Source organism: Salmo salar, chromosome 14 (genome assembly GCF_965601325.2).
Source record: "Salmo salar chromosome 14, fSalSal1, whole genome shotgun sequence".
Classification (NCBI taxonomy): domain Eukaryota; kingdom Metazoa; phylum Chordata; class Actinopteri; order Salmoniformes; family Salmonidae; genus Salmo; species Salmo salar.
In genome coordinates, this window is record NC_138304.1 from 93,448,558 (window position 1) to 93,464,932 (window position 16,375).

A 16,375-nucleotide genomic window follows, 5' to 3' on the forward strand; every position below is an offset into this window, starting at 1 on the left:
GTTAATATAACACTGTGCCATGCCAGGGGATGGTCTGGTTAATATAGCACTGTGCCATGCCAGGGGATGGTCTGGTTAATATAGCACTGTGCCATGCCAGGGGATGGTCAGGTTAATATAGCACCATGCCAGGGGATGGTCTGGTTAATATAGCACTGTGCCATGCCAGGGGATGGTCTGGTTAATATAGCACTGTGCCATGCCAGGGGATGGTCTGGTTAATATAACACTGTGTCATGCCAGGGGATGGTCTGGTTAATATAGCACCATGCCAGGGGATGGTCTGGTTAATATAGCACTGTGCCATGCCAGGGGATGGTCTGGTTAATATAGCACTGTGCCATGCCAGGGGATGGTCTGGTTAATATAGCACTGTGCCATGCCAGGGGATGGTCTGGTTAATATAGCACCATGCCAGGGGATGGTCTGGTTAATATAGCACTGTGCCATGCCAGGGGATGGTCTGGTTAATATAGCACTGTGCAATGCCAGGGGATGGTCTGGTTAATATAGCACTGTGCCATGCCAGGGGATGGTCTGGTTAATATAGCACCATGCCAGGGGATGGTCTGGTGAATATAGCACCATGCCAGGGGATGGTCTGGTTAATATAGCACCATGCCAGGGGATGGTCTGGTTAATATAACACTGTGCCATGCCAGGGGATGGTCTGGTTAATATAGCACTGTGCCATGCCAGGGGATGGTCTGGTTAATATAGCATTGTGTCATGCCAGGGGATGGTCTGGTTAATATAGCACTGTGCCATGCCAGGGGATGGTCTGTGTTAATATAACACTGTGTCATGCCAGGGGATGGTCTGGTTAATATAGCACTGTGCCATGCCAGGGGATGGTCTGGTTAATATAGCACTGTGCCATGCCAGGGGATGGTCTGGTTAATATAGCATTGTGTCATGCCAGGGGATGGTCTGTGTTAATATAGCACCATGCCAGAGGATGGTCTGGTTAATATAGCACCATACCAGGGGATGGTCTGGTTAATATAGCACCATGCCAGGGGATGGTCTGGTTAATATAGCACCATGCCAGGGGATGGTCTGGTTAATATAGCACCATGCCAGGGGATGGTCTGGTTAATATAGCACTGTGCCATGCCAGGGGATGGTCTGGTTAATATAGCACTGTGCCATGCCAGGGGATGGTCTGGTTAATATAGCACCATGCCAGGGGATGGTCTGGTTAATATAGCACCATGCCAGGGGATGGTCTGGTTAATATAGCACTGTGCCATGCCAGGGGATGGTGTGGTTAATATAGCACCATGCCAGGGGATGGTCTGGTTAATATAGCACCATGCCAGGGGATGGTCTGGTTAATATAGCACCATGCCAGGGGATGGTCTGGTTAATATAGCACCATGCCAGGGGATGGTCTGGTTAATATAGCACTGTGCCATGCCAGGGGATGGTCTGGTTAATATAGCACCATGCCAGGGGATGGTCTGGTTAATATAGCACCAAGCCAGGGGATGGTCTGGTTAATATAGCACCATGCCAGGGGATGGTCTGGTTAATATAGCACCATGCCAGGGGATGGTCTGGTTAATATAGCACCATGCCAGGGGATGGTCTGGTTAATATAGCACCATGCCAGGGGATGGTCTGGTTAATATAGCACCAAGCCAGGGGATGGTCTGGTTAATATAGCACCATGCCAGGGGATGGTCTGGTTAATATAGCACCATGCCAGGGGATGGTCTGGTTAATATAGCACCATGCCAGGGGATGGTCTGGTTAATATAGCACCATGCCAGGGGATGGTCTGGTTAATATAGCACCATGCCAGGGGATGGTCTGGTTAATATAGCACCATGCCAGGGGATGGTCTGGTTAATATAGCACCATGCCAGGGGATGGTCTGGTTAATATAGCACCATGCCAGGGGATGGTCTGGTTAATATAGCACTGTGCCATGCCAGGGGATGGTCTGTGTAGAAAGTGAAGTTGCTTACATTCCCCTCTTTGTAGCAGTCAGCAAATAGTATCTCTGGGTTGTCCATGAGGAGCTTCTTTGTACTTATTCTGTGTAGTGTTATTTTGTATATCCATGGGGTACTGTATTGTAATAACCTCTGGACAGGGATAAGCCATGGGGGCTTCAAAAGGCCTCACCATTTGGGTGGGGTGGGGGGGCTGTGAAAATCTCCTGCCATTGTTAGGCTCAATGGTTTTCACACCTCTCACTTCACACTTCAGTGTTAATTGAAGTTGCAGCCAGGTCAGTTTCTTTCCTAGCAGCTTGGTAGGTTAGTGTACTTATTTATTAAGCTTTATATAACAACATTACCTACAGATTATTGTCTTTTACTTTTTGGCTTCAGAAGTAGGTTCAGACTGAATATTACTCACTCAGTTTTGTGTTGGATGGTATTTCCAGGTTCCGCTGTGTTTCTGCAGGTTTTGGTTTGTTAGAAGGTTTTTTTCTTGGTAGTCCTTGGTAGTGATAATCCATTCAGGTAAGTAATGTTTGAGGTATAGAATTGTGTTTGAAGGTTTTGATGTTGAGTCCTTTTGAATCCTGTATAAGTCCTTGCGAAAAAATTATTGTTTACATTTATCCAACTGTAAATTCTATCTTCTTGCAGAAGAACTCAGCATCTCTCTCTCTCGTTCTCTCTCTCTCTCTCTCTCTCAATTTGTTCAAAACTGTTAAACTATTGTCTTTCTCTCTCTTTGAGTCAACTACTCACCGCATTTTATGCACTGCAGTGCTAGATAGCTGTACTGTAGCTTATGCTTTCAGTACTAGATTCATTGTCTGATCCTTTGATTGGGAGGACAACACAGCTGCAAAGTCAAAACTGGCTATATTGTAAAAATGTGCTTTTTCGTCTTTATTTTAGGTTTGGGCTAGGCATTAGGGTTAACAGTGTGGTTAAGGTTAGGGTTAAAATCTGATTTGATGACTTTGTGCCAGCTATTAACCTGTGCCTCTTAATGGAATTACTGAGTTTGGGTAATCCAAAAGTTATGTTACCGATTATAATGTTGGACAGGTAACTGTGGTTGTGGTGATGGTTGTGGTGCTGGTTGTGGTTGTGGTGCTGGTTGTGGTCATGGTGATGGTTGGGGTTGTGGTGGTGGTTGTGGTCATGGTGATGGTTGTGGTTGTTGTTGGGGTTGTGGTGGTGGTTGTGGTCATGGTGATGGTTGTGGTTGTTGTTGTGGTGGTGGTTGTGGTCATGGTGATGGTTGGGGTTGTGGTGCTGGTTGTGGTGATGGTTGTGGTGCTGGTTGTTGTTGTGGTGCTGGTTGTGGTCATGGTGATGGTTGTGGTTGGGGTTGTGGTGGTGGTTGTGGTCATGGTGATGGTTGTGGTTGGGGTTGTGGTGGTGGTTGTGGTGCTGGTTGTGGTTGTGGTGCTGGTTGTGGTCATGGTGATGGTTGTGGTTGTTGTTGTGGTGGTGGTTGTGGTCATGGTGATGGTTGGGGTTGTGGTGCTGGTTGTGGTCATGGTGATGGTTGTGGTTGTTGTTGTGGTGGTGGTTGTGGTCATGGTGATGGTTGTGGTTGTTGTTGTGGTGGTGGTTGTGGTCATGGTGATGGTTGGGGTTGTGGTGCTGGTTGTGGTCATGGTGATGGTTGTGGTTGTTGTTGTGGAGGTGGTTGTGGTCATGGTGATGGTTGTGGTTGGGGTTGTGGTGATGGTTGTGGTGCTGGTTGTTGTTGTGGTGCTGGTTGTGGTCATGGTGATGGTTGTGGTTGGGGTTGTGGTGCTGGTTGTGGTCATGGTGATGGTTGTGGTTGGGGTTGTGGTGGTGGTTGTGGTCATGGTGATGGTTGTGGTTGGGGTTGTGGTGATGGTTGTGGTGCTGGTTGTTGTTGTGGTGCTGGTTGTGGTCATGGTGATGGTTGTGGTTGGGGTTGTGGTGCTGGTTGTGGTCATGGTGATGGTTGTGGTTGGGGTTGTGGTGGTGGTTGTGGTCATGGTGATGGTTGTGGTTGGGGTTGTGGTGCTGGTTGTGGTCATGGTGATGGTTGTGGTTGGGGTTGTGGTGGTGGTTGTGGTCATGGTGATGGTTGTGGTTGTTGTTGTGGTGCTGGTTGTGGTCATGGTGATGGTTGTGGTTGTTGTTGTGGTGCTGGTTGTGGTCATGGTGATGGTTGTGGTTGTGGTGCTGGTTGTGGTCATGGTGATGGTTGTGGTTGTGGTGCTGGTTGTGGTCATGGTGATGGTTGTGGTTGGGGTTGTGGTGATGGTTGTGGTCATGGTGATGGTTGTGGTTGGGGTTGTGGTGGTGGTTGTGGTGCTGGTTGTTGTTGTGGTGCTGGTTGTGGTCATGGTGATGGTTGTGGTTGGGGTTGTGGTGCTGGTTGTGGTGCTGGTTGTTGTTGTGGTGATGGTTGTGGTTGGGGTTGTGGTGGTGGTTGTGGTCATGGTGATGGTTGTGGTTGGGGTTGTGGTGGTGGTTGTGGTGCTGGTTGTTGTTGTGGTGCTGGTTGTGGTCATGGTGATGGTTGTGGTTGGGGTTGTGGTGCTGGTTGTGGTCATGGTGATGGTTGTGGTTGGGGTTGTGGTGGTGGTTGTGGTCATGGTGATGGTTGTGGTTGGGGTTGTGGTGGTGGTTGTTGTTGTGGTTTTGATTGTGGTGGTGGGGGTTGTGGTTGTCATTGTGGTTATGGTTGTGAGGACCTGTAAATGTGGCAGGTGCATTCCCTGGACAGCTGACTGGACAGGATCGACTGGGAGAGAAGGAGAACAGTGGAGACGTCTCTGTACCTTCAGTATCCTCTGTACCGTCCACAAACCTGGAAGGTGGAGAAGAGAGAAGAGAGAGAGAGACAGTGAAATAGAAAGAGAGAGAAGCGGAGGGAGAGGAGGAGAGGAAAAGAGGGAGAGAGAGGGGGAAGGGAAGGGAGAGAGAGTGACAGATTAGACATGTGGACTGATAGACAACTGACTAAAATAATTGACGAGTCAGTAGATTGCGCGATAGTATTAGCTGTTACCTAGGGCTGAGGTTGGAGGGGTCTAGCGTGGTGAGAGCTGTCTGGTGGATCTGGATCTTCTTCCTCAGTTTCCTAGTGCTCTGGTGTGTTACTTCTCTGCCGCGGTGCAACTCTCTCCCCATCCCGGCTCTACCCGGTGGAGACTTCCCAGAAGACACCTCTCTGGTGTACAGGACGCTGTTCCGCACCAATTCCGGAGATACAGATGCCAACTCATCTTCCTCCTCCTCTTCCTCCTGGTTCTCAATGATGGATGGATAGCACTGGATCACTCGTCCGTTGCCTCTCCCCTCTGTCTGCAGAGAGCGAGGAGAGAAAGAAAGAGGATGTAGGACAGAGAGCATTTGTTGGAAATTTAAACATCATTCCCTTAGTCTTCATTTAATTTCACAGACAGACAGGCAACATCACTTCTGTTTGCAGTCAAACTCAATTTTGGGGACGCCTAGTTATACTGATGAATCTGGGCGCTACGGAATTGAGAGAGCAGAAGATTGCTGTAAATATTTATTTTATTTAACCTTTATTTAACTAGGCAAGTCAATTAAGAACAAATTCTTATTTACAATGAGGGCCTACACCGGCCAACCCACCCCTAACCCGGACGACGCTGGGCCAATTGTGCGCCGCCCTATAACTAAACGGCTGTCTGGAACAGACAACACCATTGAGACCAGTACAGGATTCCATTGTACTGTGTGTCAGCCAAACGTCCACCTCAGAGTAGAATGTTCTATTTCCATAACAACTAAAGTTCTCTCAGGGTTCTGTGCTGCCAAGGCTGACTCAAGCACCTGCTCAGGTAACTAGTAGCTGCAACGGATTACATTTAGAAAGTTACCTACCCAACCCTAGCTGTAATGAACAGCGTGAACCTGACCTCAATGTTTGTCATAACCTTTGAACACCTAATGAGTCAGATCTAGACTGCTAATCACATGCAATATGAGATGCTGATGGAGTAAATAAAATTGGAATTTATAAGCAGAAAATAGCATGAAATGTCTTTTGATTGATGACCTATGTTCTCATTCTTAGTCAAAAGAAAATCACAGTTGAGGTTATTGAATCCAACTACTGAATGAGATTCAAAACGCTCATTGAAACAGCTGATGTCTAAATTATTACTGGCTCTGTGTACGCATGTACACTCGCACACACACACTACCCCCCTACACCCTCCTTCACACACTGCAGCCCCCCTACCCCTCTCTGTTTAATAACCTGATCTAATACTGTTCCCACATTTCTACTCCTAATTCCATCACTTCCTCTTGTGAATAATGAATGGTGCTCCACTCTGCTGTGTAATTGAACGAGTCGCCAAAGTTTCCCCGGCAGTCCGTCAATCAAATCAGCTCTTAAATTCAAACTTCCCCCACCAATTAATATCCCTCCATCACCTCATCCCTCATTCCCCTCCTTCTTCTGCCTCCGAACCCTTCCTCCCATCTCTCCATCACCATAAAAACTAATTCATTTTGGGGCAGTTTTTAAAGGGGCTCTGGGAGGCCATTCAAAAAACCCAGGATAATTTCTAGAACCGCTGACTCTATAAAGTCTCAGTTCAATCCTATTTTCTTTGTTTTACATAAGAAAGATCCAACATTGTTAGAGGAATGTTTGAGAACTGTTATTGGATATATTGGACATTGTTTCAATATCATAGTTATAATTGTCACATACACTGGATAGGTGCAGTGATATGTGTTGTTTTACAGGGTCAGCCAAAGTAGCACAATAGGTACAGTGAAATGTGTTGTTTTACATGGTCAGCCAAAGTAGCACGATAGGTACAGTGAAATGTGTTGTTTTACATGGTCAGCCAAAGTAGCACAATAGGTGCAGTGAAATGTGTTGTTTTACATGGTCAGCCAAAGTAGCACGATAGGTACAGTGAAATGTGTTGTTTTACATGGTCAGCCAAAGTAGCACAATAGGTACAGTGAAATGTGTTGTTTTACATGGTCAGCCAAAGTAGCACAATAGGTGCAGTGAAATGTGTTGTTTTACAGGGTCAGCCAAAGTAGCACAATAGGTGCAGTGAAATGTGTTGTTTTACAGGGTCAGCCAAAGTAGCACAATAGGTGCAGTGAAATGTGTTGTTTTACAGGGTCAGCCATAGTAGTACGATAGGTACAGTGAAATGTGTTGTTTTACAGGGTCAGCCATAGTAGTACGATAAGTGCAGTGAGATGTGTTGTTTTACAGGGTCAGCCACAGTAGTAGGGCACCCCTGGAACAAGCTAGGGGTTTTGTGCTTTCTTCAAGGGCACAGACGGGGTTTTCACCTTGTCAGCTCTAACCACTAGGCTACCTGCTGCCCCCAGTGTCTGCTGAGCCAGTACCTGTGTGTCCAATGGTTTGGTGGACAATCTGGATATGACCTGTAAAAAGATGGAAGAGAAAAGGGAGTGAATTCAACATGTCTATATTGTTAGCACAGCTCAACCCAGATGTTATCCTTCCTCTCAGAAACTGTCAGTGGTGGAAAAAGTAACCAATTGTTATGCTTGAGTAAAAGGAAAGGAAAGGGAAAGGGATACCAGTTGTACAACTGAATGCATTCAACTGAAACCCAACCCCTCTGAATCAGAGAGGTGCGGGGGGCTGCCATAATTGAAATCCACGTCTTCGGCGCCCGGGGAACAGTTGCCCAGGGGCAGAACGACAGATTTTTATCTTGTCAGCTCGGGGATTCCATCCAGCAACCTTTCGGTTACTGGCCCAACACTCTAAGATACCTTAATAGAAAATTACTCAAGTAAAAGTGAAAGTCACCCAGTAAAATACTACTTGAGTAAAAGTCTAAAAGTATTTGGTTTTAAATATACTAGTATCAAAAGTACATGTAATTGCTCAAATACACTTTAAAATTCATAATATTAAACAAACCAGGCAGCGCAATTTTCTTGTTTTTTAAATGTATGGATAGCCAGGGACACACTGCAACATTCAAACATAATGTGGGGCGGCAGGTAGCCTAGTAGTTAGAGCGTGGGACTAGTGACCGGAAGGTTGCAAGATCGAATCCCTGAGCTGACAAGGTAAAAATTGGTCGTTCTGCCCCTGAACAAGGCAGTTAACTAACTGTTCCTAGGCTGTCATTGAAAATAAGAACTTGTTTTAACTGTCTTGCCTAGTTAAATAAAGGTAAGATAAAAAAATGTTTTACAAACAAAGCATTTGTATTTAGTGAGTCTGCCAGATCAGACGCATTAGGGATGACCAGGGATGTTCTTTTGATAAGTATGCGAATTTGACCATTTTCTGTCCTGCTATGCATTTAAAATGTAAGAAGTACTTTTGGGTGTCAGGGAAAATGTATGGAGTAAAAGTAAAAGTAGTGAAGTAAAAGTAAAAGTTGTAAAAAAATGTAATAGTAAAGTACAGATACCCCAAAACAACGATTTAAGTAGTACTTTAAAGTATTTTTACTTAAGTACTTTACACCACTGAAAACTGTGTCATACATAATGTTGTTACAGGAAATCTCTTCTGAGATAACCCCTCTTCTAACCTTCCCCCAAGTCTCTGTCCTTATTTTGGGGTGCCGCTCTCAATACTTTAGTTTCACATGTTGCCCTGCAGCAGTGTCTGAGGGTGTGTGTGAGTGTTGGTTCTTCTATCCTTGTGGGGACCTAAAATCCCCAAAAGTCCACCCAAGGATAGTAAAACAAGGACAAAGGCTATTTTAAGCTTAGGGGTTAGGTTTAAAATTAGGGTTAGGGTAAAGGGTTAGTGGTTAAGTTATGGGTTAGGTTTAGGGTTTGGGTTTGGGTTTGGGTTAGGGTTAGGGTTATGGTAAGGGTAAGGGTTAGGTTTAGGTAAAGTAGGATATTGAATGGAAATGAATATTAGGTCTCCATGAGGATAGAAGAAAATAATGTGTGTGTGTGCATGTGTGCGTGTGCGTGTGCGTGTGCGTGTGTGTGTGTGTGTGTGTGTGTGTGTGTGTGTGTGTGTGTGTGTGTGTGTGTGTGTGTGTGTGTGTGTGTGTGTTTGAAAGTGGGCCAGTGTTATTTGGGCAGCAGGAGGAGACACACCTGACTGTAATTACAGCAGCAGCCCAGGCTACTTCTGCACTTCATCTTCTCTCTCTCTGTCTCTGTCTATATCCTCACTCACTCTCTCTCTATAAATATCCTCACTCTACCTCTCTTCACTCTCTCTGTCTCTGTCTATATCCTCACTCACTCTCTCTCTATATATATCCTCACTCTACCTCTCTTCTCTCTCTCTGTCTCTGTCTATATCCTCACTCACTCTCTCTCTATATATATCCTCACTCTAACTCTCTTCTCTCTCTCTGTCTCTGTCTATATCCTTACTCACTCTCTCTATATATATATCCTCACTCTACCTCTCTTCTCTCTCTCTGTCTCTGTCTATATCCTCACTCACTCTCTCTCTATAAATATCCTCACTCTACCTCTCTTCACTCTCTCTGTCTCTCTCTCGCTGTGCTCACACTACCTCGATTCTTACTGTGAAATGAAACAATGTTTAATAGTAGTGACAACAGGACTAGAATAAAAATATTGTTAAGTGGTATTAATTTGGCATTAAATATAATATACCAGTAAACATGACTTATGTGGTACTAGTGTCATGGCAGTACTGGTGTCACTGATAGTAATACTGGTGTGTGTGTGTGTGTGTGTGTGTGTGTGTGTGTGTGTGTGTGTGTGTGTGTGTGTGTGTGTGTGTGTGTGTGTGTGTGTGTGTGTGTGTGTGTGTGTGTGTGTGTGTGTGTGTGCATGTGCACAGAGAAAAAATTGAAATAATAGAAAAATAATAGCACAAGGAATAAATACACAATGAATAACGATAACTTGGCTATATACACAGGGTACCAGTACCGAGTCCATGTGCAGGGGTACGAGGTAATAATTTGAATATATACACAGGGGACCAGTACCGAGTCCATGTGCCGGGGTACGAGGTAATAACTTGGATATATACACAGGGGACCAGTACCGAGTCGATGTGCAGGGGTACAAGGTAATAACTTGCCTATATACACAGGGGACCAGTACCGAGTCCATGTGCAGGGGTACGAGGTAATAACTTGGCTATATACACAGGGGACCAGTACCAAGTCCATGTGCAGGGGTACCAGTACCGAGTCCATGTGCAGGGGTACGAGGTAATAACTTGGCTATATACACAGGGGACCAGTACCGAGTCCATGTGCAGGGGTACCAGTACCGAGTCCATGTGCAGGGGTACGAGGTAATAATTTGACTATATACACAGGGGACCAGTACCGATAGATATTTAGGTAATTGAGATAGATATTTACACATAGGTAGGGATAAAGTGACTCGTTAACAGGATAGATAATAAACAGTAGCAGCAGCGTATGTGATGAGTCAAAAGAGTTAGTGCAACAAGCTTCAATGCAGAAGGTCCGGGTAGCTATTTGTTAACAATTTAACTATCTATTTATCAGTGTTATGGCTTGGGGGTAGAAGCTGTTTAGGGTCCTGTTGGTTCCAGACTTGGTGCATTAGTACTGCTTGCCGTGTGGTAGCAGAGAGAACAATCTGTGACTTGGGTGACTTTGCCAATTCTGAGGGCCTTCCTCTGACACAGGCTGGTATAGAGGTCCTGGATGGCCGGGGAGCTCGGCACCTGTGACGTACTGGGCCGTACACACTACCCTCTGAAGCGCCTTGTGGTCGGATGCCAAGCAAATGCCATACCAAGCGGTGATGCAGCAAGTCAAGATGCTCTCAATGGTGCAGCTGTAGAATGTTTGGAGGATCTGAGGGCCCATGTCAAATCTTTTCATCATCCTGAGGGGGAAGAGGTGTTGTCGTGCCCTCTTCACGGCGGTGTTGCTGTGTGTGGACCATGATAATTCCTTAGCGATGTGGACACTGAGGAACTTGAAGCTCTCGACCAATAGAGGGTATTTAGCTCATCTGGTAGGCTCACATCACTGGACAGCTCGCGATTTGCTTTCCCTTTGTAATCCGTGATAGTTTACAAGCCCTGCAACATCCGACAAGCATCAGAGCCGGTGTACTAGGATTCGATCTTGGTCCTGTATTGACACTTTGCCTGTTTGATGGTTCGTCGGCGGGCGTAGCGGGATTTCTTATAAGCGTCCGCATTAGGGTCCCACTCCTTGAAAGCGGCAGCTCTAGCTTTTAGCTCAGTGCGAATGTTGTCTGTAATCCATGGCTTCTGTTTGGGATATGTACTTGCGGTCACTGTGGGGACGATGTCGTCAATACACTTAATAATGATGCTGGTGACTGATGTGGTGTACTCCTCAATGCCATCGGATGAATCCCGGAACATATTCCAGTCTGTGCAAGTGAAACAGTCCTGTAGTTTAGCATCCACTTCATCGGACCACTTCCGTATTGAGCGCGTCACTGGTACTTCCTGTTTGAGTTTTTGCTTGTAAGCAGGAATCAGGAGGAAATAGTTATTGTCAGATTTGCCAAAGGGAGGGCAAGGGAGAGCTTTGTATACGTCTCTGTATGTGGAGTAAAGGTGATGAAGAGTTTTTTCCCCTCTACTTGCACAGGTGACATGCTAGTAGAAATTAGTTAAAATGGATTTCAGTTTTCCTGCAGTAAGGTCACTGGCCACTAGGAGTGCCGCCTCCGGATGAGTATTTTCTTGTTTACTTATGGCCCTATACAGCTTGTTGAGCATGGTCTTAGTGTGTGTGTGTGTGCGTGCCTGCTTCCATGTTTAACTGTGTAGGTGTTTTACGTCACTCACATGGCGCTCGTGTCCCTCCCTCAGGTTGTATGTGAGGTCCAGCTGGATGTCTTGGACAAAGCGGCTGGTGTACTCTGGGTAGAGGTCCAGTACCTCGTACAGACCACTCAGGTTGATACACTGCAGGTCACAGTAGGTTAGGGCCTTCACATCTGCGTTGGTCTTTATCACCCGGTCATCTATAGACATGTTGGCCCCGATCAGGTCACCCTTACCTGGGGAGGGAGAGGGAGTGGTGGAGGTTTCAGACAGAGAGTTCTAAACATAGAAATATAATTTCTAGAATAGACAAAGCCCCATACCATGTAATTTCTAGGGCTGTACTTCTGTGTCATGGAATGTTCTTAATATATGGTCATAAGTTAAAAACACAAAACAGAATCTGATCAGTCATAGATCATAGTTAGAATACAACATATAATATGTTTCATGTCATAAAGTCACACTATCTTTCTGTTTTCATAGACTGTTTACTCTGCCCTCATTTTCTTGTGTGTACTGTGTTGGATGTCTGATTAGATTTGATTAGGATCTCTCTTTGGGGGGGGGGGGGGGGGGGGAGCGGAAGAGATGGGCAGTATTTCTGTTACATGTGTTTGAAATATGTATTTAATTTACTTCAATTACTATTTTGTGGCCCCCTTTCACCCTGCATTGGTATCAAAAGTCTGATAGCCTTATGGTGTGATAAGAGTGTTGGCTAACTGAACTAAATACACTACAAGACCAAAAGTGCGTGTTAGATAGATAGCAGTGGTGTAAAGTACTTAAGTAAAAATACTTCAAAGTACTTTTGGGGGGTATCTGAACTATACTTTACTATTTATATTTTTGGCAACTTTTAATTTTACTTCACTACATTCCGAAATAAAATGTATTTTTTACTCCATATATTTTCACTGACACCCCAAATTTACTGGTTACATTTTGACAGGAAAATTGTCCAATTCACACACTTATCAAGAAAACATCCCTTGTCATCCCTACTGCATCTGATCTGGCAGACTCACTAAACATAAATGCTTCATTTGTAAATTATGTCTGAGTGTTGGAGTGTGCCCCTGGCTATCCGTCAATAAAAAATTAAAAATGTTTGCTTAATATAAGGAAAATAAGGAATTTGAAATGATTTATACTTTTACTTTTACTTTTGATACTTAAGTACATTTTAGCAATTCCATTTACTTTTGATACTTAAGTATTTTTTTTAAAACATAATACTTTTAGACTTTTACTCAAGTAGTATTTTACTGGGTGGCGTTTAGTTTTGAGTCATTTTCTATTAAGGTATCTTTACATTTACTCAAATATGACAATTTAGTACTTTTTCCACCACTGATAGATAGTTAGTTAGTTCGATAGTTGGTTAGTTCGATAGATAATTAGATAGTTGGTTAGTTCGATAGTAAGTTACATAGATAGTTGGTTAGTTCGATAGTTGGTTAGTTGCTTAGTTCGATAGTTGGTTAGTTGGTTAGTTCGAAAGTTGGTTAGTTTGATAGTTGGTTAGTTCAATAGTTGTTAATTCAATAGATAGTTGGTTAGTTGGATAGTTGGATAGTTGGTTAGTTCAATAGTTGGTTAGTTCGATAGATAGTTGGTTAGTTGGATAGTTGGATAGTTGGTTGGTTCGACGGTTGGATAGTTGGTTAGTTCGATAGATAGTTGGTTTGTTTGACAGTTAGTTGGTTAGTTCGACAGATAGTTGGTTAGTTCAAAAGTTAGTTGGTTAGTTCGACAGTTGGTAGGTTAGTTCGACAGTTGGTTAGTTCGACAGTTGGTTAGCTAGTTCAATAGTTAGTTGGTTAGTTCAACAGTTGGATAGTTGGTTAGTTCAACAGTCAGTTGGTTAGTTCGACAGTTGGTTAGTTCGACAGTTGGTTGGTTAGTTCGACAGTTGGTTGGTTAGTTCGACAGTTGGTTAGTTCGACAGTTGGTTGGTTAGTTCGACAGTTGGTTGGTTAGTTCGACAGTTGGTTAGATCGACAGTTGGTTAGTTCAATAGTTAGTTGGTTAGCTCGACAGTTAGTTGATTAGTTCGATAGTTGGTTATTTCGATAGATAGTTGGTTGGTTAGTTCGACAGTTGGTTGGTTAGTTCGACAATTGGTTAGTTTGACAGTTGGTTGGTTAGTTCGACAATTGGTTAGTTTGACAGTTGGTTGGTTAGTTCGACAGTTGGTTAGTTTGACAGTTGGTTAGTTCAATAATTGGTCGGTTAGTTTGATAGTTAGTTGGTTAGTTCGACAGTTGATTAGTTGGTTAGTTCGATAGTTAGTTACATAGGTAGTTGGTTAATTCGACAGTTGGTTAGTTAGTACGACAGTTGGTTAGTTTGTTCGACAGTTGGTTAGTTAGTTCGACAGATGGTTAGTTCAATAGTTGGTTACATAGATAGTTGGTTAGTTCAATAGCTGGAAAGTTTGTTAGTTTGACAGTTAGTTGGTTAGTTCGATAGTTGGCTAGTTCGATAGATAGTTGGTTAGTTGGTTAGTTGGTTAGTTCGACAGTTAGTTGGTTAGTTCGACAGTTTGTTGGTTAGTTCGACAGTTGGTTAGTTGGTTAGTTGGTTAGTTCGATAGTTGTTTAGTTCGATAGTTAGTTACATAGATAGTTGTTTAGTTCGACAGTTGGTTAGTTCGATATTTGTTTAGTTCGATAGTTAGTTACATAGATAGTTGGATAGTTGGATAGTTGGATAGTTGGTTAGTTCGACAGTTAGTTGGTTAGTTCGATAGTTGGTTGGTTCAATAGATAGTTGGTTAGTTCAATAGTTGGTCAGAGGGTTAGTTCAATAGTTGGTTAGTTCGATAGATAGTTGGTTAGTTGGTTAGTTCGACAGTTGGTTGGTTAGTTTGACAGTTGGTTGGTTAGTTCGACAGTTGGTTAGTTCGACAGTTGGTTAGTTCAATAGTTAGTTACATAGATAGATGGTTAGTTGGATAGTTGGTTAGTTCGACAGTTAGTTGGTTCGACAGTTAGTTGGTTAGTTCGATAGTTGGTTAGTTCGATAGATAGTTGGTTGGTTAGTTCGACAGTTGGTTAGTTTGATAGATAGTTGGTTGGTTAGTTCGACAGTTGGTTGGTCAGTTTGACAGTTGGTTAGTTCGACAGTTGGTTGGTTAGTTCGATAGTTGGTTAGTTGGTTAGTTCAAAAGTTGGTTAGTTCGATAGTTGGTTAGTTCGATAGATAGATAGTTGGTTAATTCAATAGTTGGTTAGTTCGATAAATAGATAGATAGATAGATAGATAGATAGATAGATAGATAGATAGATAGATAGATAGATAGATAGATAGATAGATAGATAGATAGATAGATAGATAGATAGATAGATAGATAGATAGATAGATAGATAGATAGATAGATAGATAGATAGATAGATAGATAGATAGATAGATAGATAGATAGATAGATAGATAGATAGATAGATAGATGGTTAGTTCGACAGTTGGTTGGTTAGTTCGATAGTTGGTTAGTTGGTTAGTTCAAAAGTTGGTTAGTTCGATAGTTGGTTAGTTCGATAGATAGTTAGTTGGTTAATTCAATAGTTGGTTAATTCAATAGTTGGTTAATTCAATAGTTGGTTAGTTCGATAGACAGACAGACAGACAGACAGACAGACAGACAGACAGACAGACAGACAGACAGACAGACAGACAGACAGACAGACAGACAGACAGACAGACAGACAGACAGACAGACAGACAGACAGACAGACAGACAGACAGACAGACAGACAGACAGACAGACAGACAGACAGACAGACAGACAGACAGACAGACAGATAGATAGATAGATAGATAGATAGATAGATAGATAGATAGATAGATAGATAGATAGATAGATAGATAGATAGATAGATAGATAGATAGATAGATAGATAGATAGATAGATAGATAGATAGATAGATAGATAGATAGATAGATAGATAGATAGATAGATAGTTGGTTAGTTTGACAGTTGGTTGGTTAGTTTCACAGTTGGTTATTTCGACAGTTGGTTAGTTCGATAGTTAGTTACATAGATAGTTGTTTAGTTCGATAGTTAGTTACATAGATAGTTGTTTAGTTAGATAGTTGGTTAGTTCGATATTTGTTTAGTTCGATAGTTAGTTACATAGATAGTTGGATAGTTGGATAGTTGGATAGTTGGTTAGTTCGACAGTTGGTTGGTTCAATAGATAGTTGGTTAGTTGGTTAGTTCAATAGTTGCTCAGAGGGTTAGTTCAATAGTTGGTTAGTTCAATAGATAGTTGGTTGGTTGGTTAGTTTGACAGTTGGTTAGTTCGACAGTTGGTTAGTTCAATAGTTAGTTACATAGATAGATGGTTAGTTGGATAGTTGGTTAGTTCGACAGTTAGTTGGTTAGTTTGACAGTTGGTTGGTTAGTTTGACAGTTGGTTAGTTCGACAGTTGGTTGGTTAGTTCGACAGTTGGTTAGTTCGACAGTTGGTTAGTTCAATAGTTAGTTACATAGATAGATGGTTAGTTGGATAGTTGGTTAGTCAGTCAGTCAGTCAGTCAGTCAGTCAGTCAGTCAGTCAGTCAGTCAGTCAGTCAGACAGACAGACAGACAGACAGACAGACAGACAGACAGACAGACAGACAGACAGACAGACAGACAGACAGACAGACAGACAGACAGACAGACAGACAGACA

At 43.2% G+C, this 16,375-nt stretch overlaps 1 protein-coding gene across 1 annotated transcript in view; it reads right to left on the reverse strand.

Moving 5' to 3' along the window:
* Positions 1–4,967: 4,967 nt before the first annotated feature.
* Positions 4,968–16,375, reverse strand: part of LOC106570508 (voltage-gated delayed rectifier potassium channel KCNH8) — a 125,329-nt gene continuing 113,921 nt past the window's right edge. Inside the window, exons 11-13 of the mRNA XM_014142916.3 lie at positions 11,716–11,930; positions 7,320–7,358; positions 4,968–5,267 (exon numbers count right to left, since the gene is read on the reverse strand). Coding sequence (XP_013998391.3) covers positions 4,968–5,267; positions 7,320–7,358; positions 11,716–11,930 — 554 coding nt within the window. The remainder of the gene's footprint in view (positions 5,268–7,319; positions 7,359–11,715; positions 11,931–16,375) is intronic.